At 41.8% G+C, this 27,794-nt stretch overlaps 1 protein-coding gene across 1 annotated transcript in view; it reads left to right on the top strand.

The window, feature by feature from the left end:
• The window catches only part of CFAP90 (cilia and flagella associated protein 90), a 75,164-nt gene extending 49,118 nt beyond the window's left edge, over positions 1-26,046 (top strand). The window contains exon 3 of the mRNA XM_063450600.1: positions 25,681-26,046. Coding sequence (XP_063306670.1) covers positions 25,681-25,860 — 180 coding nt within the window. The 3' untranslated portion in view covers positions 25,861-26,046. The remainder of the gene's footprint in view (positions 1-25,680) is intronic.
• Positions 26,047-27,794: the final 1,748 nt, after the last annotated feature.

The following is a 27,794-nucleotide window of genomic DNA, read 5'->3' as shown; positions in this document are numbered from 1 at the left end:
GTAACTTTTGCTGACAATATCGTCGATGTAATACATTTTACTGTTTTAAAACACTAATCTTTGTGTTCAGCAAAGTCTTCTGAGTAAAACAGTACCCCCCATGTACAGGTTTTATGGTGTCTTGTAAAGTTTCAGGGTTAAATATAGTGCTAGGAAATTAAATTCCCTGGACTTTTGGCTTGGGTTGTCAGGCAGGTCCCGCTAATTGTAATTAATAAAATGACCTAATTATGAAATGTTATTACATAAATATATACGTAGAATTATTATATATATTATATATTATATATTATATATATATATATATATATAATTTTTAAATTATTTTATTTATAAATAGGTATATATATATATATATATATATATATATATAGTGATGTATATATATATATATATATATATATATATTATTTTGTTCTACATGTATTTTGATATCTATATATATTAATTTTAAAATACAGTTAGAACAAATTTACACATGTATTTTTTATTTATTTATTTTTTATTATTTTTCAAATTTTATTTTGTAACATATTTACAATTTTTTTATATTATATATAAATATATATATAATGAAAATTATATATATATTTAATCAATATCATTGTACGTGTATTTTGATATTAATATATATATATATATATATAGTTATGTATATATTAATATTAAAATACACTTAGACAATGTATGTGTATGTATGTATATGTGTATATATATATTTAGATCATATATATATTAAGTAGGCTATGCCGTCCATGTGATTGTGAGGTACTCGCAAGGACCTCGCGATCACATGACGCAGGGGGGCCGAAGAGGATGGAGGGGGACTCCCTGGGCTCCCAGGTGAGTACCCATACCGCGATCACCAGTGTGGGATCGCCGGCGACCGGGTAAGTACACAGGACGGTTCCGGCGTTCTATGCCGCCCTCCGGCATTTAGAGCCGGTTCCCTAAGGACGGCATACAACGCCTGCCATCCTTAAGGGGTTAAACAATTTGATCATTCTGGTCCTATTACCTATGCTTTCCCATACTCTTATGCATGTATGCTTATATATATGACTGTGCATTTATATTTGTGTATATGAGTTCATGTGTATGTGTTTATGTGTATGTATATGTGTTCATGTGTTTATGCGTTCGCATATACATATTTATGTGTGTGTGTGTGTGTGTGTATGTATAAAGTGTACCATCTTTTGCACTGTCTGCTTGGTTTTTTTTCTCTCTCTCCCCCCTCACTCTGCTCTTCAGAAAGATATTTATGACCCTCTGCAAGAATGGTGTCTATTTTTTAACAAACCTGTGTCTTATCTGCACTCATGCCGCTTTAACCCCTGTATCACAACTCAACTTTGAATTCTAATTGTCGTCTTGTTCAGAAATGCTTCAGCCTTGAGAAAGGGAGGTTATTATTTTATTTTATCTATCTTATTTTATTGCTATTATAACCATCCTTCTTACCTGGGACCAGAAGTTTTTTATCTTTCCAGTGAGGATATTACTCCCAAGAATCCTAGGTGGTGATTATACCACTCAAGCTGTATTCATTGAGCAGTTAGCTCAATCAAATGTGAGTAACCACTTGTTATTTTATCATTTTGCCTATGGTTTTTATACTTTAAGCACTATTGCTGTCTCTTTTTACTTTATTTTTATATGGTTCCTATATCAAGCAAGACTACATAGACCTCACGTATCCCATAAGTGGGGATTGAACCACTATACTCTATCAACACTAGAGCTAAGTAGATAGCTCTATAAAATAAGAGTAGGGCCATAGAGATTCATTTCATACTGTATTCTACCCCTTTTTGGGACATACTGCACCATTAGTTGTCAACTTTATCTATTTCATATGAACTCCAAGAACTCATTTTACTCTGAGGAACACACCTATTATCAAGATTATACAATTCTCCACAGACAGGTTCCTCACTCTGGATTTATCCACCTTATAGACTTTTTAATTTTGGACTTTTAGCTCTTGTGCATATTTTGTATTTCTCCAGTTTGTCATATGTGATAGTAGTATACTATCTTTATATTTCAGTGGCGCTACCTTTCCTTTATCTGATTTTATCATTTACATTATAGGGCCTGTGAGGGAGCCCTATTTTTTAGGTGTGCTGCCACCCTTTTCTTTATTGTGTCTTGTTTAGAAAGAGAGCGCTGATCCACTTCTTTTGTATAGGTGGTATATACTTTTTTTGGGTGGGGAGCCGTGCAGCAGGTGAACAACACTTGGCAATAACAGCAGCCTAGGCTTTGTTTTTCCACAAGTTGGTTACGTTTGCATGGAATACGGTGGTTTTAAATTAATAATAATAATGATTATTATTCTGTCTTTAAAAATGAGAGGTAGGCTGGAATGGAGTATCATATATTATCATATATCAAAGCAATGGTGAGTTTTAAGTGTATCAAGAATTAGGTGACCTATTTGAGGAAAAATAATTCTGAAAATATTGTATCTATGAACGTCGTTGACCTAATTGTAGATAAAACAAAATCTTGTTAAATTTACTTCAAAGGAAAATTACATTTAAAACATATTTTTTGTATCATTATATTTCAATAAATTGCAATGCCTGCTGCCAACAGTCTTTTGATGTGATCCTCATTCCACTGTTATAAATGAAGATGCCCACCCTTTAGGGTCATAGGTAGCAGCTATCTTGCCCCCTTAGTAAATTATAGCTGAGACAGCTCCAATAACTGAATAAATAAAGGCATTGTTCTCTTTTTAGGTTGCTCATCTTTTATTTAAAGGGAATCTATTCACAGATTACAATGTTCATTTTGTGATTAGATTGCTGGTCTGACTTATTTCTGATAGCATATTGTGCTTGATTGTCTTGTGTGATTAACCCTACTTTTTGTGTTATTAAGGACTTTATGGTCCTGTAATTATACTTATCTAAAAACATATTTTTTCTCATATTATGTAATTTACATATATGTTTGTTTGGATAGAAATACTAATTTAAAGGGAAACTATAGTCACTAAAACAACGTTAGCCTGATGCATAGAGCATGCCTCTACAGTCTCACTGCTCAGTTCTGTGCCATTTAGGATTTCAGTTACTTTCTTCATGCAGCCTTAGTCACATTTCCTGCATGTGACTTACTCAGCCTTCCTAAACCCTTCCTGTAAAGCAATGTTTAAAATAATAATAATAATTATTATTATTATTGCAAATTGTGTTTAATTTAGAATTTCTTATATCCTGCTTTGTTAATAGCTTTCTAGACCATGCAGGAACCTCTGCTGTGTGATTAACCACTTAACGCCGTTACAGCATTCTATGCCGTCCCCATTATAATGGGCTTTAAAGCCGTTGTGACAGCATAGAACGCCATGACGGCTTAAGCCCCCAGGAGGCCCGCGGTACTTACCTTCACCACGATCCTCTTCGGGAAAGAGCGATCACATGGCTGGCTGTGGATCTGCCTGCAGGGGGACTGTCTGGGCTATCAGACAGTCCCCATGCTGATGGGAAGTATAACAAAAAAATATTAAACATGTTTAAAATAAATTTAATGTGTGTATATATACATATATATATATATATAAATATATATATATTTTTTAAATATATATACATCTTATATATATGTAACGTCATACGTAGTGTATTTTAATATTAATATAAGTACATATATTAGTATTAAAATACACTTAGAATGAAGTTACATATATAAGATATATATATTACATATACCGTATATACTCGAGTATAAGCCGAGTTTTTTAGCACATTTTTTGTGCTAAAAAACCCCAACTCGGCTTATACTCGAGTCAATAGTCTGTATTATGGCAATTTGCATTGCCATAATACAGACAGGGGCTGTGGGGGCTGGCAGAGCTGTAACTTACCTCTCCTGCAGCTCCTGTCAGCTCTCTCCTCCTCCGCGCCGTCCGTTCAGCACCTCGGTCAGCTCCCACTATAAGTCTCGCGAGACTTACACTGGGAGCTGACAGAGGGAGCTGCACGGACGGCGCGGAGGAGGAGGGAGCTGACAGGAGCTGCAGGAGAGGTAAGTTACAGCTCTGCCAGCTCCCCTCCCCCCCACTGAACTGCCAATGCCACTGGACCACCAGGGAAGGAGAGCCCCCCCCTCCCTGCCATATATCAAGCAGGGAGGGGGGACGAAAAAAAATAATTAGTAATAATAAAACAATAATAATAATTAAATAATAAATAATAATACAATAATAATAATTAAATTAAATAAATAAAAATAATAATAAATAATAATAAAAACAATTAAAAGAATAAAATAAAAAAAATTGCCCACCCCCCACCAAGGCTCTGCAACACACACACACACACACACACTGCACTCATACACACACACTGCACTCATACACTGCACTCATACACTCACACTGCATTCATATACACACGCTGCACTCATACACACACGCTGCACTCATACACACACGCTGCACTACTACACACACGCTGCATTCATACACTCACACTGCATTCATACACTCACACTGCATTCATACACACACACTGCACTCATACACACACTGCATTCATACACACACTGCATTCATACACACACGCTGCATTCATACACACACGCTGCACTCATACACACACTGCATTCATACACTCACACTGCATTCATACACACACACTGCATTCATTATACACACACTGTAAATAAATATTCAATTAATATATTTTTTTTAGGATCTAATTTTATTTAGAAATTTACCAGTAGCTGCTGCATTTCTCACCCTAGTCTTATACTTATACGGTATATACATATATATATGTATTTTAGATTTATATATATACACACGTATAATTACAATAATAAATAAAATAATAAAATAAATAAATAACATCTTTTTTAAATTTAAATAAATTATATATACATATGTAATTTCAATCTAACTGTATTTTGTTATTAATATATATATAGGTAACAAAATACACTTAGAATGACATTCTATATATATCTATCTATATATAAAATACAAATAACCGCAAATTATATATATATATATATATATATATATTAAAATTCTACATGTATATTTAAGTAATCTGTTAACATAATTATGTGATTTAATTAATTAAAATTTGATTGACGTGCCTGACAACCCAGGCAGAAAGTGCAGAGAATTTAGTTCGCAAGCACTGTATTTAACCCTGTAACTTTCCAAGACACCATGCAACCTGCTCATGGGGGGTACTGTTTTACTCAGGAGACTTCGCTGAACACACATATTAGTAATTCAAAATGATAAATTATATTACAACAAGGTTATTTTCAGTAAAAGTTAAGTATTTTTCATTTTTCACCCACAAACGTCACTTTTACTGACGATATTATTGTTGTGATATATTTTACTGTTTTGAAACACTTATGTTTGTGTTCAGCGAAGTCTCCCAAGTATAACAGTACCCCCCATGTACAGGTCGTATGGTGTTTTGGAAAGTTAGAGAGTCAAATATAAGGCTTGCCTTTCATATTTTTTTTTTAATTTTTCACATTGAAATTTGCCAGTTTGGTAATGTTGCCTTTGAGACCGTATGGTAGCCCAGGAATGAGAATTAACCCCAAGATGGCATACCATTTTCAAAAGTAGACAACCCAAGGTATTGTAAATGGGGTATGTCCAGTCATTTTTAGTAGCCACTTAGTCACAAACACTTGCAGTAAAAGCGAACAGTATAATGACATTTACAGCTAAAATGTCAGGCGGAACTACACATTTTAAAAAAAAAATCTTAATTTCTCATTTTTTAAAATTTTATTAACAATAAATTATGTTTCATATATGAATAGTTCATGAGTAATTAATGCCCTGTTTCTCCTGAACAAAATGATATGTAATAAGTCTGGGTGCACTTAATATGAAAGAGGTGAATTATGGTTGAACAGACATATAGCGCAAATTCCAGTTTTTGTTTACATTTTGTTTTGATCAGAACGTGTACTATTGACTCTGTCCTGAAGGGGTTAAAGTTCAATTTACAGATCAGGAGATAAAAACGTCTACAGTAAATTAGCATAGAATAAAAAATAAAACCTTTTTTTCCACACAGGCTGTGTTAGTCACAGACAGAGGAGGTGTGGCTAGGGCTGCATAAACAGAAACAAAAATTACACAGCGATCAAATGACTCAGATCAGCTGGTTAGATTTCTGGGCAACTTCCTGGTTTGTCCTGCAGCCCATTAATATGTAATCTATAAGCATATACCACATAACTTTTAGAATCAAAAATCATACATATATATATATATATATATATATATATATATATATAATGTATAGCTTAAAATGAAATACACTTGGAATGAAATCATTATATTACAATGTAAATATACATATAATACTATAATTCATAACAACCTAGTAGAAATAGCAGATAATTTAATTTGGAAGCCCTTATTTGACCCTGTAACTTTCTAAAATACCATAAAATACTAATGGGGCATCAAATCATTCAAATATGTGTGCATTCTTGGAGTTAAAGCAAACAGTATTATGACTGTTATTATGGTTAAAATACCATTCAGAAATTCTTAATTTCTCACTGTTTTTTAGATTGCATTTATATTAAATTATGTTCATATATAAATTGTTGGTGTGGAATGAAAGTCATATTTCTCCTGAACAAAATGATATATAATAAATGTAGGTGCCCTTAATATGAAAGAGGTAATTAATGGTTGAACAGACATATACTCAAATTTTACATTTCATTCTCGTTCAGAACTTGGAAAATTGCTTCTGTCTTTAAGGGGTTAACTTGGAATAACCAAAATGTAAACCCCCTCCCACTCCAGCCCTCCCCCCCCCCCCCCCACTCACACACACACATACAGGCCCGGACTGGCCATCGGGCACACCGGGCAAATGCCCGGTGGGCCGCGATGGCCGTGGGGCCGAGGCCGGCAAGGGGAAGTCCCATGACCTCCCCTGCCGGTCTATGCAGGGCCGGCACTATCCGAGCGCCGGCCCCGCTGTTTTCAATGATGGGCCGGTGGGGAGATCAAAGATCTCCCTCACCGGCCCACATACCGAATATTCCGGCCGCCAGCAGGGAGAGAGGGAGGGGGCCAGCCTGCCCGGAGAGAGGACCCGGCGGAGCTCTATCTTGCAGCTCCGCTGGGTTCCTCTCGCGAGATCCGGCGCGTTGCCATGGCAACGACCGGATCTCGCTAGAGTGAACTCTAGCCAGCAGGCTAGAGTTCACTCACCCACTGGACCACCAGGGATGGTGTCACCGTGCCGGTCCCCCCCTACCAGATACCACCATGCTGGTCCCCCCCTCCCAGGCTAAAAGGTAAGAAGGGAGGGGGGGACACAATGCCTACTTGTTTTTTGTTTTTATCTACCCCCCCAAACACACACACCACTCTCACACCCATCATCCACAGCACTCTAACATACACAGCACTCTCACACCCATCATCCACAGCACTCTCACACACAGCACTCTAACATACACATCACACACAGCACTCTCACACCCATCATCCACAGCACTCTCACACACAGCACTCTAACATACACATCACACACAGCACTCTCACACCCATCATCCACATCACTCTCACACACAGCACTCTAACATACACATCACACACAGCACTCTCACACCCATCATCCACAGCACTCTCACACACAGCACTCTAACATGCACTCTCACACCCATCATCCACAGCACTCTCACACACAGCACTCTAACATACACATCACACACAGCACTCTCACACCCATCATCCACAGCACTCACACACAGCACTCTAACATACACAGCACTCTAACATACACAGCACTCTCACACCCATCATCCACAGCACTCTCACACACAGCACTCTAACATGCACTCTCACACACAGCACTCTCACACACAGCACTCTCACACACAGCACTCTCACACACACAGCACTCTCACACACACAGCACTCTAACATACACATCACACACAGCACTCCCACACACAGCACTCCCACACACAGCACTCTCACACACAGCACTCTCACACACACAGCACTCTCTCACACACACAGCACTCTCTCACACACACAGCACTCACACACAGAACTCACACACAGCACTCACACACAGCACTCTCACACAAATCATACACAGCACCCACACACACAAATCACCCACAGCACCCTCACACACATCACACAGCATCCTCACACAAATCAATCACACACAGCACCCTCACACTCAGCACCCTCACACACATCACACCTCACATACACATACTGCACCCCTCACATACACACAGAACCCCCCGACACACTGCACCACACACATACACAATACTTCCAAACATATTTATATAATATATATATATATATATATATATATATATATAAATATTCACACACACACTATAGCCTGTATGCACACTCTTGCTACATCCCCTATACACACATTCTCTTCAGCCCCTAGCCACATATGCATTACATTACACCACAAACACAACACGACTAAAACCGACCTTATAACACAATACCACACCACAATCAGCTCACTCTGCACACACACAATGGCAGGCTCCAAAAACATGCACAATACTCTTTCCTGGCCCTTTTGTCTCCTGGTATCCATTTATAGAGACACCAGAGACAAGTTGCAAGGAAACACAGTGCAAGCATGTTATTAAATTTGCTTGCACTGTGCAGAACAAATACAGGGCTTTTTTCTCATGCTAGAGCTCTTCAGCAGAGCTCTGCGCATGGTCTGCCCTGGAAGAGCATTGAACCAACATGCTCACTTTGAGAGGGTGCGTGTTTGTCATTAATGATGACAAAACACACTCTCTCTGCCCCGCCCCCTTCTTAGTGGGCCGCTGTGATAAAAAAATGCCCGGGCCAAATTTTTTTCCCAGTCCGGCCCTGCACACATACAAAATAACAGTTTTAAAAAGTGGGTGGAAGATGGCGAGACCAAACCAAGCTGTGGCTGTTTGTGGGGTCTGCGGTTGTGTGGTGTGGTGTCTAGTGGAGTGTTGTATCCATCGGAAAGTACTATGGGCATCCATCCATGGAGGTACCCAGTCGGGGTGGCAGGCGATCCGTTACAATATGTAATTTTATTATAACTGTTTTTTGATATTAATTGATACGGATATAAAGTTCCCCGAAGATATGTTCAGGTGGAAACCAAATTATGGTTTTATTTCACGAGCAGCTCAGAGCAAATGAATCAGATCAGACCAGACAGTTTTTGATTCAAAGATTACTTCGCTTTTTTATTGTTTAAGCTCACAGATTATATACTACTTTGTAAAAACAGCTTTATGACTTGCGCGACAAAAACAGGAAGCTTAAAGTCACACTGTACCATAAAAAGGAATTCATGGAACTAAGCATATTTCAAAGGTTATATATAACAAAACATTAGGACATAAGAAGGGGGGCTGAGAGTGAAGATGCAGAAACCACAGAATGTCACAAGTCAAGATTTTATGCTTACTTATGCTTAGTTGTCAGACACTCGAAACTAGACTAAAAAGTAACAACAGACTGGACATCCAGTCATCTTAGTAGCTTGAGCCTAGGGTCAAGATACCTTCCATTACAATTTCCCTCTTTTTGACCCCAAGGCTCACCCAGGTGTCTGAGGTATGTCCAGGTATGCTAGTCAAATCCTTTGGGTGTTTTATGCTGTGACAGATCCATCTGTACAGACTAGTATTGCTGGTTCGTCTGTTTGCCTTTATTTAGTTGGATTTCCTGTCCGTATGCCCCTGTTCGTGTGGTTCCGGAATACCGATTGAAACTACCGAACAGACGGCCACCCAGGAGAGGAGTGTGCTGCTGGTTAACATCTTGGCCCCAATTAGAACGTTGTGGTTAACCGCAGACACCTCTCCATTCCATCCGTATGGGTGGCCGTCGTTCGTATGCCGACCATGAGGCGGCGGCCATTTTGGGACACGAGGAAGATCAGCGGTGTTCGGTGTCGATTCTATGGAACTAAAAGCGGACACTTTATCTACCAAACACTGCTGGAAGCTGCCGCCCACCTTCTATTTCGTCGAGGCAGATGAACACCGGTCCGTTAGGGAGTTTTGTAACGTACGTATGGACTTCACCCAGATAGCCGTCCCATGGAGTCAATCGTATACCGAAAGACTTGTGAGAGACTTTGACTCCATGGCGATTGAACTGTGTACATCGGATCTGCGCGCTATTCGGTAGAAATATGCACTCAGATCCAGGCAATCTGGGGATACGTTACACGAACCATATTTATTCGGTATTTCCTCATTTATGTATTTTAATGTATTTTTCATATTGTTTTTAAAATAGCGATTTGCCTCTATCCTTGGAGATAATTAGGTTTCTTCCCAATAAACTCCAGGATAGAGAGGAAGGATTTATGGGTAAAATGGGAAGGGCTTACACTTAAGCCACTGCGATTGGCTACTGTCCTATATGTGTTACAGTCTTCCACATGGTCCCCTAGGGGAGTGTCCACCTTGTGGGAGACCTGCATAAATACCGGGCAGGTAGCCCTCATTAAAGCAGAATCCTGTTTGACCCTCAAGACGGAGCTTGGTCTCGTTTGTGGGGGGAATTATTACTTGGAAAGTGCATTTAGTTTATTTTAGCCGTGAAAGGAGTTCGGCTGATTTTATGGTCGTGACTTACCGCATTCCCTTAAACTACATTCGGGAGTTTGGCGGTCGGCCGTGCAGAACCTGCATTATTGGAAAAGGGGATTATTGACTACACGGCGGCTTCATCTATTTGCCGGTGAGTGTCGTAACAATTGGTGGCAAGCGACAGGATGAATCCCACCGCCCAGAAGGCCAGCTACACATCCCAGTTGGGAAATGCAGCATGAAGAGTTAAGGCATGCTACCCTTAAAGATATATTGGAACGCAGAGGACGGTCAGCGAGTAATCTCAAGAAAAGAGAGATTATTGCTATATTATTGGAAATGGATGCAGCACAATGAATGGAGAGAGCAACTGTGCCTGGCATACTGGATTTAACACCCGAGGAGATACAATTTAACCGGGCGGTTCAGATAAGGCTGGCACACTTTGGCCCCAACCCTGCAACAGATATTGTGGAGCGAGTGCAAGCAGCAGTAGCAGCACACCAGGCGTTCCAGGGAAGAGGAGCTGCAGCAGCAGAGGTACCCAACAACAATGTTGGAAGGAGAAAGGTACCCTTTGCTGCATTTAAAAATTTTGTTGAATCAGAGGGAGAGATTGATGGGTTCCTGGCTGACTTTGAAAGATAGTGTGCCCTACACCAGGTACCCACAGAGGAATGGGTCACTATCCTCTCTGGGAAGTTATCCGGCCGGGCCAGTGAGGCATTTCAGGCCATCCCAGAGGAGGAAATCACAAGCTACCGGGCAGTAAAAGATGCCCTTTTGGCCAGGTACGCCGTGACCCCCGAGGCGTACCGGCGGCGATTCCGGGACACCAACAAACAAGCTGGCGATTCCTATGTGGAGTGGGCATGCAGAGTGCACCGCACAGCAGCCCACTGGATGGCAGGGTGCCAAGCGGTAACTGGGGAAGAGGTGCTGCAAGTGTTTTTGTTGGAGCACTGCTTTGATCATTTACCTGCAGGAGTTAGAGAGTGGGTTAGGGACCGCAAACCCTCTACCTTACCCAAAGCTGCTCGTCTGGCCGATGAGTATACCGATGCACGGAAGTTGGACCAGACAGCAACCAAGGTCCCTACCCGAGTGGAGTACAAACCGGCAGCACCTCCAACCACTACTGTGTATCACCCCCCTGCGCAACGCACCCCCACGATACCACCAGCTAATAACTATGTTCAGCCAGCCCGATTCAACGCCCGGGATTACTCAAAGCCTATTCGGTGCTTTGGGTGCAAACAGTTGGGGCACAAGAGTGCCCGTTGAACAATGCCAACCAAGCCCAGTCGTGGAGAATACCAGCTGGCGGAAATCAGCATCCACCCCAGCCTGCTGCTCACTGTCTTGAGCAGGAGGGATTTTGGGGTATACTACATGAGGCTGCACATTACATTACAGTACAAGCAACACATCAGGACAACTGTCAGGGGTTGGGGTCATGAAAGACTTGCCTGCCGATGTCTCGATGGAAATGATCTGGCCACTTTGGTTTCTGCCTATGCTCCAATGGGACCTGCTGATGTTAACCCAGTGACTACCCATGCTCAGACCCGTGCTACTGGAACCGGCTCACCTGCTGCTGAGACCCAGGTAAGACCCGCTTCCCGACTGGTACCCGAGATCAGACCCCTGTTAGCTGGGATTCCCCAGAGGAGTTTGGGAGGGAAATCCGGACAGACCCGACTCTCCAGAAGTACAGGGATAGGGCAGATACCGGAGAAGAAGGAGTAGATGGGGAATGGTATGAGTGAGTGGGGGACAGGTTGTATAGGATCCCTAAGCCTTCCCAGAAAAGCGTTGCCCCTCCGCCGAATCGACAGCTGGTGGTGCCCGCAAAATACCGGCAGGAGATTCTGCGGATAGGGCATGATGTTCCATTAGCTGGACATCTAGGGTCCCGCCGCACAGCCTATAGGATCACGCAGAACTTCTTTTGGACAAATTTTAATCAGGCTGTGCGGGTATATTGTAGTACGTGTGACACTTGTCAACGGGTAGGAAAGCGGGGGGACCACCCAAAAGCTAGGCTTATGTCTATGCCTATTATTGGGGAGCCCTCTGCCCACAGAGCCGTTGACATTGTTTGTCCACTGGCCAGGGCTAGTCCATCAGGTAAGAAGTATATTCTCACCGTGGTGGACTATGCCACTCGCTATCCAGAGGCAGTGGCGCTGTCTAATATAGAGGCAGAGACGATTGCTGATGCCCTGGTTAAGATTTTTACTAGAGTTGGGTTCCCTAAGGAGATCCTCTCTGACCAGGGAACCCAATTTACCGCTGTGCTCACCCAGCAGCTGTGGAAGGTGTGCGGCATTAAACCGCTGCTTAGCTCACCTTATCATCCACAGACTAACGGTCTCTGTGAGCGATTTAATGGTACCCTCAAGCAGATGCTGAGGACCTTTACTGTCACCTGCAGAGACTGGGAGAGATTCCTGCCTCATCTGTTATTTTCCTACAGAGAGGTGCCCCAGGAATCTACTGGGTTCTCCCCCTTTGAGTTGCTTTATGGGAGAAGGGTCCGCGGACCCCTGGGTCTCATTAGAGGCCACTGGGAGGGGGAGACAGAGCAGGAAGGGACCCCCATAGTACCATATGTCCTGGAACTCTGGGACCGCATGGAGAAACTGTCTCTGATGGTAAGAGATAACCTCCAGGCGGCCCAGGGGAGACAGAAGAGATGGTACGATCGGGGTGCCTGGCAGCGGGTCTTCCAGGTTGGGCAGAAAGTGTTAGTGCTCAAACCTGTGAAGGCGAACAAGATGCAAGCATCTTGGCAGGGCCTGTATAAAGTGGTAGCTCAGGTGTGTGATACTACCTACCTTTTAGCCAGCTGTGCAGATGAAAGGATCCAGCGATCCTTTCATGTGAACATGCTGAAGGAGTATCAGGAGAGACCGGAGGATGTCACTGCAGTGTGTGCCCCGGCTGCAGACGACCCAGAGAACTTACCCCTTCCTGATTTGCTAGAGAGGGACTCCCAGACTGACCTTACTAGCCTTGTACAGCTAGGGGACAGGTTGAGCCCCACAGAGAAGGGACAGGCAAGACAGCTTCTGTGGGAGAAGCTGTACAGCTACACTACCCTAGCTGTACATAAGGTAGAGACCCCTGGACAGAACCCTCTGTGACAGCCCCCTTACCGTATCCCTGAAGCAGTCCGAGAAGGAATGCGGAAGGAGATACAGGAGATGACCCAGCTTGGGGTCATCGAACACTCCGATAGCCCTTGGGCTTCGTCTGTAGTCCTGGTGCCTAAGAAAGATGGGACCACCCGGTTCTGTGTGGACTACAGGCGGCTCAACAAGCGGACCACCACTGACGCCTACCCGATGCCCCGGGTAGACGAATTATTAGATCGTATTGCCAGGGGACGCTATCTGACCACCATAGACCTGTGTAAGGGCTACTGGCAGATTCCCCTGGCCGAGGATGCTATCCCCAAGTTGGCCTTCGTCACCCCATTTGGCTTGTACCAATTTAAGGTCATGCCATTTGGGATGAAGAATGCCCCGGCTACCTTCCAGCGTATGGTGGAAAGACTTCTCGATGGCTTCCAGGAATTTGCTTGCGCATACCTGGATGACATTGCGATCTACAGTGGGTCCTGGGAGGAACACCTGGTAAATGTAGGGGTGGTACTGGACAAAATTCGGGCCGCTGGCCTGACATTGAAGCCAGAGAAGTGCCATCTAGGCATGGCTGAAGTACAATACCTGGGTCACAGAGTGGGGTGTGGGAGCCAGAGACCGGAGCCAGCCAAGATAGAGGCAGTGGCTAACTGGCCCACACCTATCACTAAGACCCAGGTGTTAGCCTTCCTGGGGACGGCAGGGTACTATCGACGCTTTGTCCCCGACTACTATTATTATTATTAGATCGTATTGCCAGGGGACGCTATCTGACCCCGACTACTATTAGACTATTATTAGATCGTATTGCCAGGGGACGCTATCTGACCACCATAGACCTGTTTAAGGGCTACTGGCAGATTTTCCTGGCCGAGGATGCTATCCCCAAGTCGGCCTTCGTCACCCCATTTGGCTTGTACCAATTTAAGGTCATGCCATTTGGGATGAAGAATGCCCCAGCTACCTTCCAGCGTATGGTGGATAGACTTCTCGATGGCTTCCAGGAATTTGCTTGCGCATACCTGGATGACATTGCGATCTACAGTGGGTCCTGGGAGGAACGCCTGGTACATGTAGGGGTGGTACTGGACAAAATTTGGGCCACTGGCCTGACATTGAAGCCAGAGAAGTGCCATCTAGGCATGGCTGAAGTACAATACCTGGGTCACAGAGAGGGGTGTGGGAGCCAGAGACCGGAGCCAACCAAGATAGAGGCAGTGGCTAACTGGCCCACACCTATCACTAAGACCCAGATGTTAGCCTTCCTGGGGACGGCAGGGTACTATCGACGCTTTGTCCCCTACTACAGCACTATTGCTAAACCCCTGACTGACCTGACGAAGAAGAATCTCCCTAAGCAGGTCCTGTGGTCTCCAGCTTGTGAAGCTGCGTTTCAAGCACTTAAACAGGCTCTTGTGAAATCCCCTGTCCTGGCTGCCCCAGTTCCTAACAAAGTTTTCTCGTCCATACAGATGCTTCCATGTATGGACTGGGGGCTGTGCTGAGCCAGGTCGGGGAGGATGGAGGAGAGCACCCTGTCGCATATCTCAGTAGAAAGCTGTTACCCCGAGAAGTGAGTTATGCGGCAGTGGAGAAGGAGTGCCTGGCCCTGGTCTGGGCATTGAAAAAGTTGGGCCCCTATTTGTACGGACAGGAATTTTCCCTTGTGATGGACCACAATCCCCTTGTCTGGCTTAACCGGGTCTCAGGAGACAATGATAGACTGCTGCGGTGGAGTTTAGCGCTACAACCGTATAACTTCACCATCAGCTACCGACCCGGGAAGCAGAACGGGAATGCAGATGGATTGTCCCGGCAAACCGACGTCCCTACCACCTCCTAGTCCGGTCATCCCCAAGTTGTCCCGCCAAAGGGTCAAGCCGGGTCTGCCGGAGTGTTCTACCAGGAGGGAGCCGTGTGACAGATCCATCTGTACAGACTAGTATTGCTGGCTCGTCTGTTTGCCTTTATTTCATTGGATTTCCTGTCCGTATGCCCCTTTCCGTGTGGTTCCGGAATACCGATTGAAACTACCGAACGGACGGCCACCCAGGAGAGGAGTGTGCTGCTGGTTAACCTCTTGGCCCCAATTAGAACGTTGTGGTTAACCGCAGACACCTCTCCATTCCATCCGTATGGGTGGTTGTCGTTCGTATGCCGACCACGAGGCGGCGGCCATTTTGGGACACGAGGAAGATCAGCGGTGTTCGGTGTCGATTCTATGGAACTAAAAGCGGACACTTTATCTACCGAACACCACTGGAAGCTGCCGCCCGCCTTCTATTTCGTCGAGGCATACGAACACCGGTCCGTTCGGGAGTTTTGTAACGCACGTATGGACTTCACCCAGATAGCCGTCCCATGGAGTCAATCATATACCGAAAGACTTGTGAGAGACTTTGACTCCATGGCAATTGAACTGTGTACATCGGATCTGAGCGCTATTCGGTAGAAATATGCACTCAGATCCAGGCTATCTGGGGATACGTTACACGAACCATATTTATTCGGTATTTCCTCATTTATGTATTTTAATGTATTTTTCATATTGTATTTAAAATGACGATTTGCCTCTATCCTTGGAGATAATTAGGTTTCTTCCCAATTATCTCCAGGATAGAGAGGAAGGATTTATGGGTAAAATGGGGAGGGTTTACACTTAAGCCACTGCGATTGGCTACTGTCCTATATGTGTTACAGTCTTCCACAAGGTCCCCTAGGGGAGTGTCCACCTTGTGGGAGACCTGCATAAATACCGGGCAGGTAGCCCTCATTAAAGCAGAATCCTGTTTGACCCTCAAGACGGAGCTTGGTCTCGTTTGTGGGGGGAATTATTACTTGGAAAGCGCATTTCGTTCATTTTAGCCGTGAAAGGAGTTCATCTGATTTTATGGTCGGGAGTTACCGCATTCCCTTAAACTCCATTCGGGAGTTTGGCGGTCGGCCGTGCAGAACCTGCATTATTGGAAAAGGGGATTATTGACTACCCAGCGGCTTCATCTATTTGGCGGTGAGTGTCATAACATATGCCTTCACCACGGTTTCCTCAGACAGGCCAAGCCTGGGGTCACAGGAGGAATGTTCCTTCATCAGTTATACAGCTCTGTAGGTGTCAGAGGTTGAGGAAGCTGGCATATAAGTTAAGGTATGACCAACATGAGGTTTTGATTTACACAAGGATGATAGAAGACAGAAGAAGAACTTAAATGTCAGAAAAAAATCATTATTATAAATACTGCAATAAGTAAGAAATACAATATTTTCTTAATTAACATACTGAGCCATGTACCAAGACCAAAGGTCCAATCCCAATCCCAAAGAACCCTGTATCGTGTTTTATTTCCTTCACTAGATCGTGCAGAATCTGTATATGCTCATGGATCATGGTCCCATGATCCGAAAGATTAAAGCAACACATGCCCTTTACTGCCTCACACCCTAAATCATGTTTCATTAACAAATAGTCAATAGCTGCCCTATTTTCAAGGATCGCTTTCTTTCTTTTTTTAATTCTTTCTTTTTCATGTGCATACGAAAACATAACAGATAGGCGTGTAGAGCCACGACAACTAATACAGGCATTTCAACAGCAAACATTGTCATGGCAGAGTGATACAGCACATCTTTTTTTTAATGTTTGTGAGAGAAATCAGGCTAGGAATTCTTGAATAAGAATATAGTAGTGTAGTTAATCTTCCTTTGCATGCTTGTATAGTGGTGAGGTGATTAGTGGGTGTACAGGTTTTTGTATATGCGCAGGACAATATGTAATCATGACCTGTATGAGGGGGTCCAGGCATTTACTCTTATGCATGGAGGGTCTAGTACAATATATCAGCAAGACATCTAGCTATGCATATTGGTATATCCAAGTGTGATTATCAGTAGGCATGTTATCGAGTTAATGTACCCCTGGTCACAGTGTTAATAGCAAATTGCATTGCAGCATCATGAGACTGCATAAGAAGAGACAGCAGAAATTAAAGACAAATTATAAAAGTACATAAAACTCAAGATACGGTGCATGGCGTTTAAAGGCAAGAGCAGCCGCTCAGATCGTTAGGTGGAAAGTCCAGCCCAGTGTCAGTCCCGTAAGCTAGCTTAGCCGATTCCGTCAGGTGGCAAGGTAGCTGGGTCGCTGGGATTGGTAGCACTGTGATGCGCATTGTCTCCTCTGCCCCAGGTTTGTAGGGAGGCCAGCATCTTTGAACCACAGACTTGGATTCTGTGAGGGACCAAGTCTTTCCCCATCTCAGGGGTGGCGGAGGCAGTAGTGAGTTGTGTCAGTCGGTGCACGGTTCTCCGCCCGCGTGGGCGATGCTTGGAGGACTTGCCTCGTGTGGCTCTCCGTCTGGGTGAGCGGTTGTGAGGAGGCTTTACCATGCTGGAGTGTCTTGTTTTCCCGCTTCCCTTCCGTGGCACTGAGCTGTGAGTACCTGTGGCTTGCAGACGGGCTTGTAGTTTAAGCCAAAAGGCCTGGAAAATGTGATCCAGCCACCTCATGGAGCAGGTATAGGCATTGCTGGGTGTTCCCTCTGTTGTAGCTGTGCCATGTGTTATCGTGCGGGCTTCGTCCGCCATTGTAGGGATATGAGTGTTTGTGCGATCTGCTTAGCTACTTGCACTCCAGGGGGAGACCGGGATACCCCCGCCGGTCCAGAGGGGGGGGGGGGTGTGGAGTCGTGCTTGACTTAGCTTTGTTCAGCTGGAGGAGAGTGGCCGTCTCTCCCCCGGTCTGAGTCCAGTAGGCCTCAACCTGCCGTTGCGGTTCCCGTTGCCTCAGGGCATCGATTCAGGTATCCACCGGTAGGGTTTGGTGCCCCCAGCTTGGAAAGCACCTTCGGTCGAGATCACCAGGTTGCCAGCCCAGGATATCACCGAGTATTTGGCATTGCCAGCAGGAGCTCGTGTGATGCACGTCTTGCCTGCCTGCAGTCCAGGCTCCGCCCCCCCAAGGATCGCTTTCTTATTAACCTGGGTATCCATTAGAAGTTTCTCCAGGGCCTGGGATGTCGCATTTAAACCTTTTTGGCAAGGGAATAGGCTCAAGAACATCAATTACTCAGGTATTATACAGGGCTAAGCCTGGGACTCCTAACATTTAATAGGCTGTGTAAAAGGTTATATTCAAGAGGAAACAGGGGTGGTCTTATAAACATTATCCAATAATAAAAGCATTCATCAATCTTATCTCAACATACATTATCCTATTGCTAGCTTGCAGTACTCATTATAGTTTCAGTTTAACTACACAGCTGAAATAAAGAGTTACTACGCACTCATAAAATAGATAAGTTACTACGTAGTTACTACTACAGAAATAGCAAACAGGAAATAAGCCCAACGCTCTGAGACAGGAAAGTTTATTGCTCTGTCTAGGGGTATTTTCACTAAGCAATGTATATAGACAAAGTATATTATTTAAAATAGCTGACATGCTCCAAGTTAGCCAATTCTAAACAAACTGAACATCCAGTTATCTGTAGCTTGAGCCTTGGGTCAATATAGGCAAAGTGTATTATTCCCAACAGTTTCCCTCCTTCGTTCACAATGTGAACGCATATAGTCAAAGTGGGAATAATACCCATCCCTTGTCCGTGGACCAGGATCTAGGATTACCAGTCCACCTGGTGATCTGTGGCCAGGTCAAAAAACCCAGTGACAAAAAACTTGTATTTGAGGAAAAAGCACATCTGGGGAAACCCTGAATGGGGGCCACGACCGCAAGGGCATGTCATCCCTCACATTGACACCACTTGTGACTTCTAAAACCCGAACCTGTGAGTACATAGTTTGGGTATTGGGAGGAGATGGGAAACACTTTTTGTTAATGGTGGAAAAAGCTAATTTGCATATTATCATCGTTAAGTATATTAGAATCAAACTCACAATTAGTACAGTAATTGCAACCAGGACCTTACGTACTATATCTCCTAACCATTTCCCTATTCCAAAGGTCCAGTCAAACCCAGTCATATCCACATCCAGTTCCTCAAAACATGGGAATCCATCCTTGGCACATTCAACATACATCAACGACACATACTACATCCTTCCCTGGGTCAGCTAACACTTCCTCCCTCTCCCTGGCTAACTCTACAAAAAATTAAAATATCAAAATTGTTCAATTGTTCAGCATAGTTCAGAAAAATAGAATACGTCTTTCAAGGAGTATAAAGAAATAATTTCGGACACCATACATTTTGTTCCATAAAATAGCTAAGGCTAGCCATATGGCTGACAACAAGACAATGTAAGAATCCACATAGTTCTTAGTTCTTCTTTTGTTTGCTGGATGTTCACCACAATGCTCTGTGCAATACCCCAATTGTTGAAAGGGTTAATACAGAACCAGCGGCATTAGACCGCACTGCACCTTCAGGACTTTCCAAGTTCTTGCATACAAAGGTTACGTCCTCATAAGTAAGCATCTCAGTTTCTTAGGCCGCCATGGATTTTGACCAAACAGATGTAATTGCAAAATAGCCAGTGCAGGGTCAGCTAGAGAGATTGGTGTGCAGTCCCAAGAATCAGGTAGCACAAACACTCCAGGACGGTCTCTACAATCATACAAAACATAATGATCTATACAACATGAACAATTCCTAAAAGGATATATCTATTATTATGAATTTATAAATTACCTAGGCTAAAAGTCAAATTAGAGACTAAAATTAAATCCTAAACTGGTGTAACATGTACTTCTCTCAGCTTTGCTTATATTTCATGAAATTTGTTTTCTATGACATTTTACATAATTTCCCTTTGAATGCCTTTGTACAGACGAGAGAAATACTCACTCTATATAAATACTTGATTGGACAGGATGGGTACTAAAACACTTTCTCGAGCAAGTGACTAACTGACAAAATCTATATACATAATCTTAACATGCACATATGGGGATAATTCCCAACAAAGCTCTGTTCCTAAACGTAAACCTTGATTTGATAATCTCAATTAATTACTTTAATAATCCCAAATAATTCAATACTCTTGGATCAACACCCAAAACTATATATAACATATTAAAAACATCAACCATCTAATTCAGACTTACTCAAAAAGTATTAATATCTTACATAATTTGGCTCCTTGTGAAATTATTATATTATATTATTTATCCTCTTCTGGGTCTGCAAAATGCTTTCAATTTACCAATACAAATATAATACAGTAGTTTAGTAAAATAAGAATTGCCTCACTTATAAATGTCAGAAATTGTCTGATCTCTATTAAAAAATGCAATTTCATCATTACCTTATGATCAATGAGGCATATTAGGTGAATCTTACTTTGGGAATAACCTATCCTATACATAGCCCCACAGATTGGTGTTTCTGCCCAGTTAAAAAGGCAGAACAATCAATATGGATAACATAATTTTTCTTTGACACAGATAATGCAATACACTTTAAAAGTAGAGATAACTCTGAGCTGGACAATACTCCCCTAATAGTACTCCTTTATAAGGGAGAGCCATCTTCTTGTCGATTTAATCTTTTTTTCAGTGAAAGAATCACTTTCAGGATTACCGTAGTCAGTTTGCAAAGGGAAATGTGGATCCACGATTTGAATAGCAGAAGTTTGCAGGGCCCCTTTTACATGAGATGTAACAAACGTTTTTCCTCAAAATCTCATATTAATAAATAATCTCCAGGAGTGATAGCATGCAGTGGTTTCATTCTTGCCGGCTGTGCAGCATTTGACCTGTCATAAAAACACTGAATGCTTACATTAATGACATGCAAATATTCATCACTTTAATATTTAAACTCATAAACAATAGACATTAACACATAACACACCAATTCATTACAAACCATAGAACTCAAACTCAACAATCATTGTAATATCAAAACATGTCATCTCACAAAACAGAACAGAACAGACGTAGTAGATACACATATTAGATACCCAGCAAATATGCTAGTACAAAAAGCACATTCATGTACACGCAACTAAACCATAACCAATTCAAAATAAGTTAACAAAAAAAGTTAATAAACTTCACACTCTGTGTCCCTCAGAAGAAACACAGTTAGATATAATGTAGGTTCCTATGCTCGTGACAAATGCAGTCTTAAACTAACCCTTCCATTAAATATGCAACACCATTCTCATACCTATGTATATTAAGCCTTTAAAAAAAAAAATAACGAAAATCTCTGAAAACTGTTTGACTTCTATGGAAGCAGTAAACCAGCACTGAAGATAGATCACAAAACTTTGCAAATGAACAGAAAAGTTGAATAAAACAGGAAGTCCACTATTGCGACCGCAATACATTAGCTACATTGTAGAATAGACCACAAAACAGAGCCTCTCAGAGCTGTTAGAACTACTCGCAAAAAAAGAAGAACTGGACATAGTGTGAAATCTTAATAATATAAAAACACGCTTTTATTGAAATCTTTTTTTTGCATGTACCTTTGAGGAATTTCATTGCAAGATCTAAAGAAACCTTGATGGGCTTGAACTACCCCTTTATTCTGTGAGTGCAATATTTACAGCAGGGACATTTCTACTAAACGGTGTTTCCCTATGAATGTTCTCTGCTTTTGTTTTTTCTAGGTGTATCTTGTTTTGTGTATTTGTTTGTGAGGATCTGAGGAATCCTTTGTTACAGCCTAGATCTAAGGGGAAGTAATTCATCTTTACCCCTAATATACCGCTACACTTGGGTGGTCTTTTGGTTTATACACACAACTTAATATACCTTGGAGGAAAGACGAGACGGGGGGATATGACTGCCACAGCCTCCAAAGTGTTAAGCAAGATTTGTAATGTATTCAGTAATGTAGGAGTGTAACATCGCATCGGACTCACAGGCCAAGCCCCCCGCCTGTGAAGGCCCTGGGGCTGCTCCAGGAAATCCATGGGATCCAGGATGGGAAACATCACTTAAATTAATAAAGCAGAAAAAAACTATGTGTAAATATGGAAATAAAACTTATCTTACCACTATTCTCTAAACTGATTAATAAAAAGAACTTCTCTCATTTTTGTTGTTGTTGTTTTATCTCTTGTTGTGCTTTTTGGACTATTATACAAGGACTAGGTCCCTTTAAAACCAAAAGGGAACGCAAGCACTAAGAGTCAGAACAGATGAAATGCAAGCGCTGGAATTCAAACCCGACACAAAGAAGGAGAAACTGAAATTGACATAAAAAAGATGGTGGCCGTGATTGAAAGTGAGGCTTGGAATGCGGCGAGCTCCCGAATTACGTGTGAGAGTGTGCCAGCATTCCACCTGACCTCAATGAAGTTGTTAAGAAGATTTAGATGCAGGAAGGAACATGGAAGTACTACACATAACATACTTTTACTGGACTGAGGAAGCCAGAAGGATTGGTGAAACGCGTATCTGGATGAAATATTGGACTTAGTCAAGTATTATTTTAACTAGTGTTTTTTTTTTTAATATATATTTTTGAGTTAAAAAAAAAGTATATACTTTTTAAATAGTAGTGGCTATCCATTGTTCATGCATGCTATCAAGGAGGTGTTCAATTTACCAGACAATGCTGTTATAGTGAGCCAAAAAGAAGGCTTCACACTTTTATGAGTATAATACATCTATAAAACTAACATATACTGTTGTCAAACAATATTATAATTTATACACTTTATTTTCTGAGTGACCTCCTGGATAAAGAACCATCTGCACTATTCTCAGAAAAAAATGAGGGTTGCCTAAACTGACCGACAGGCCTGTTTAAGCAGAGCGAGGCACGTTAGCTCTGAAATTGTGTGTTCCATTTTTAGGATTTTTTTCTGATTACAATCTACATTTTTACACTATTGCATGTTTGTTTTTATTTTTTAAGGTTGATAAAATAAATCACCTTTATTGCTATTCAAGATAAGTGTTTAAAACTTGCTTTGCACTAATATAAATTATTTCATATGGTATCGCTACACATGGTATGACACTATGTTTTTTCATAAGGGCTACACTACTTATATATTGTATATAAAACGTATCTGCCGAAGGGATGAAGAAGCTCTTTGGTAAGTGTGAGAAAAGCTTTCTGAACACCAAGAGAGAAATCCCTGTCAGCTAAATCGGTTGTCAGAAATGGTTATCTTAGTGGTTCAGTGAAATAGCTGAAGAGGTTCTCTTGTATAACTGCATGCACAGTACAACTCACAGGTTCTGACAAGGCTCCAACAAAATGGCTACTGCAACTTTGCCTGACCGCAGGGACATACTGACAGCCATTTGGGCTCCTGGGCAAAACTAGGCCTTTTGAAGGCCAATATATGTATTAGATAAATATTGAATAAAACTTTCATATAATGTGTTACTTTTGTTGCATATAGTGTTTATGAGTGCATTGAGCATTTAAAATCATTGTAAATTGATGTTTTTTTCATATTGGATGCATATGTATATTTGTAGAATGCCAATATGTATAAATTCAAGGATATATTTGAGTGTAGTGAAATTGTGTGTCAATAAAGAGTTGCTTTTTACTGCAAGAATATTAAATGGACACTATAGTCACCTGAACAACTTTAGCTTAATGAAGCAGTTTTGGTGTATAGAACATGCCCCTGCAGCCTCACTGCTCAATCCTCTGCCATTTAGGAGTTAAATCCCTTTGTTTATGAACCCTAGTCACACCTCCCTGCATGTGACTTGCACAGCCTTCCATAAACACTTCCTGTAAAGAGAGCCCTATTTAGGCTTTCTTTATTGCAAGTTCTGTTTAATTAGGATTTTCTTATCCCCTGCTATGTTAACAGCTTCAAGAGCCTCCTGTATGTGATTAAAGTTCAATTTAGAGATTGAGATACAATTATTTAAGGTAAATTACATCTGTTTGAAAGTGAAACCAGTTTTTTTTTTTCATGCAGGCTGTGTCAATCATAGCCAGGGGAGGTGTGGCTAGGGCTGCATAAACAGAAACAAAGTGATTTAACTCCTAAATGACAGTGAATTGAGCAGTGAAATTGCAAGGGAATGATCTATACACTAAAACTGCTTTATTTAAAGTAATTTAGGTGACTATAGTGTTCCTTTAATGCAGTATTGTATTTATATGTAATTTCAAAGTATTGCATGCGTTAAAATAGTGATGCATTTGTATAATGCTAATAAGTTGAAGAATATTTTGTGTAGATAAAATGCAGGAGGTTATTTACAGTGTTCTATTGGAATGTAGAATAGATATGTGTGTTTATTTATAGGGAATTGTGGCATGTAAATGAAGAAATTATTAAGAAATGTACACTTATATTCCATAATCTGTAGCTGTAATATGTTAGTGTGCTAATCTGTTACTGATACCGGAGAAACTGACGGAAGCCAAGCACAGAGAAGTGGACACAGGTTTCTTCAGGAAGGAAGAGATTCTTTATTCCATTCACCGACCGGGACTCAGATGGACTAGCGTCACCACAACAAACAGTCTGAGCCCATAACTGACTGTGTAAATGCATAATATAGACATATAGCTCCTCCTATAGTTAACTCTACCCACATATACTCTTTACCCAATCAGCTGAACAAAGCCTAACTTCCATACCTGTTAAACCACATGGCTCACCCAGAACAATGGAGGAGGGGAAGTGTTTTCAGTTTCTGCATTCCTGCACTTGCTCAGTACACTGTTGATTGTATCTTAGCTACGTGTAACTGACTAACTGATACACCAACATATGCACAAACACATGCCACGTGGCAATACTGGCCTACTAAATTTTATTTCTACCGAGCTTCCACCACATTACACTAAGTTTAAAAAAATAAAACCACATAAATATTGTATAAGTAGTAATAGTTTTCAAATAAGTTATAATGGATTGATAGAGAACAGGTTTACTAGTAAGACAGATTTCAATAGCTTGAAATGCATTCATGATTTTTTGTTGTGGTTGTTTTTATATTAAAGCTGTTAATGTGTTTTTATTGTAGGAAATCTCCAGACCTGTGGCATTATTAAGCAGCTCAGAATATGGAAGACACTTACAACTCCATGTAGATAAAGTGACTAGAGATCATGCAAAGGTTGGGTTGGTACGCTTGGAATTCTACCGCAAGAATGGAATTAGCCGATCTGTAGAAGAAGGTTATGGATCTGTTATACCATCATAAATATTTGTAGGATTATGCTGTATATCCTTCTGCAGACAAGCATTGCCAAGACAAGGATAATAGTTATTATTCTTGAAGACAGCTGCGCATTTGGTATTGTCACAATAAAGGATTGAAATTTAAAATGTGACAGTTTTATGTATCATAAAAGTGATCTGAAGTGCCTGTGTCACCTAACAACTAATAATCGAGAGATTAAATAAAATAAATATAACATTTACTTTCTCATCCCTCAAATTGTGTTTGTAAAAAACAAAACAAAATGATATTTTGTGAGCTTTGAGCTGGTGCTTAGTGATTGAGTGCATTGGATTATGTATGCTAAGTTAATTGGTCCCAACAGCACCCTTATAATATATGCATGTTGAAATGAGTGCAACCTTCTTGGTTTCACATATATGTTTTGGGAGACCATGCCATCTCCCTGGATTTTGCACTTCCCCTTGTCACAGGTGCCTCATTCCAGGGCCCTATTTAGCCTTGCAATCCAGACAGCCCCGCTAAGATTGATTCCCAAGTAAGTGGGAACACTTTACACATTACTATTCATACATATTTTTCTTATATAGGGCTATCATGACAGCTCTGTATATGTAATTCATTTATATGTAGCAATTTGTCCTTATCTTCATCCCAATAGTGAATACACTATATCATAATAGTTTTACCTACAAGAGATACATTGCTGGTCACTAAGTTGCTAACATTTGCATCTGGCTACTACAGGGAGTGCAGAATTATTAGGCAAATTAGTATTTTGACCACATCATCCTCTTTATGCATGTTGTCTTACTCCAAGCTGTATCGGCTTGAAAGCCTACTACCAATTAAGCATATTAGGTGATGTGCATCTCTGTAATGAGAAGGGGTGTGGTCTAATGACATCAACACCCTATATCAGGTGTGCATAATTATTAGGCAACTTCCTTTCCTTTGGCAAAATGGGTCAAAAGAAGGACTTGACAGGCTCAGAAAAGTCCAAAATAGTGAGATCTCTTGCAGAGGGATGCAGCACTCTTAAAATTGCAAAGCTTCTGAAGCGTGATCATCGAACAATCAAGCGTTTCATTCAAAATAGTCAACAGGGTCGCAAGAAGCGTGTGGAAAAACCAAGGCGCAAAATAACTGCCCATGAACTGAGAAAAGTCAAGCGTGCAGCTGCCAAGATGCCACTTGCCACCAGTTTGGCCATATTTCAGAGCTGCAACATCACTGGAGTGCCCAAAAGCACAAGGTGTGCAATACTCAGAGACATGGCCAAGGTAAGAAAGGCTGAAAGACGACCACCACTGAACAAGACACACAAGCTGAAACGTCAAGACTGGGCCAAGAAATATCTCAAGACTGATTTTTCTAAGGTTTTATGGACTGATGAAATGAGAGTGAGTCTTGATGGGCCAGATGGATGGGCCGGTGGCTGGATTGGTAAAGAGCAGAGAGCTCCAGTCCGACTCAGATGCCAGCAAGGTGGAGGTGGAGTACTGGTTTGGGCTGGTATCATCAAAGATGAGCTTGTGGGGCCTTTTCGGGTTGAGGATGGAGTCAAGCTCAACTCCCAGTCCTACTGCCAGTTTCTGGAAGACACCTTCTTCAAGCAGTGGTACAGGAAGAAGTCTGCATCCTTCAAGAAAAACATGATTTTCATGCAGGACAATGCTCCATCACACGCGTCCAAGTACTCCACAGCGTGGCTGGCAAGAAAGGGTATAAAAGAAGAAAATCTAATGACATGGCCTCCTTGTTCACCTGATCTGAACCCCATTGAGAACCTGTGGTCCATCATCAAATGTGAGATTTACAAGGAGGGAAAACAGTACACCTCTCTGAACAGTGTCTGGGAGGCTGTGGTTGCTTCTGCACGCAATGTTGATGGTGAACAGATCAAAACACTGACAGAATCCATGGATGGCAGGCTTTTGAGTGTCCTTGCAAAG

Source organism: Pelobates fuscus, chromosome 4 (genome assembly GCF_036172605.1).
Source record: "Pelobates fuscus isolate aPelFus1 chromosome 4, aPelFus1.pri, whole genome shotgun sequence".
In the NCBI taxonomy this organism is placed as follows: Eukaryota; Metazoa; Chordata; class Amphibia; order Anura; family Pelobatidae; genus Pelobates; species Pelobates fuscus.
Note: the sequence above shows the minus strand (reverse complement) of the source record. Positions and strands in the feature narration are given on the sequence as shown.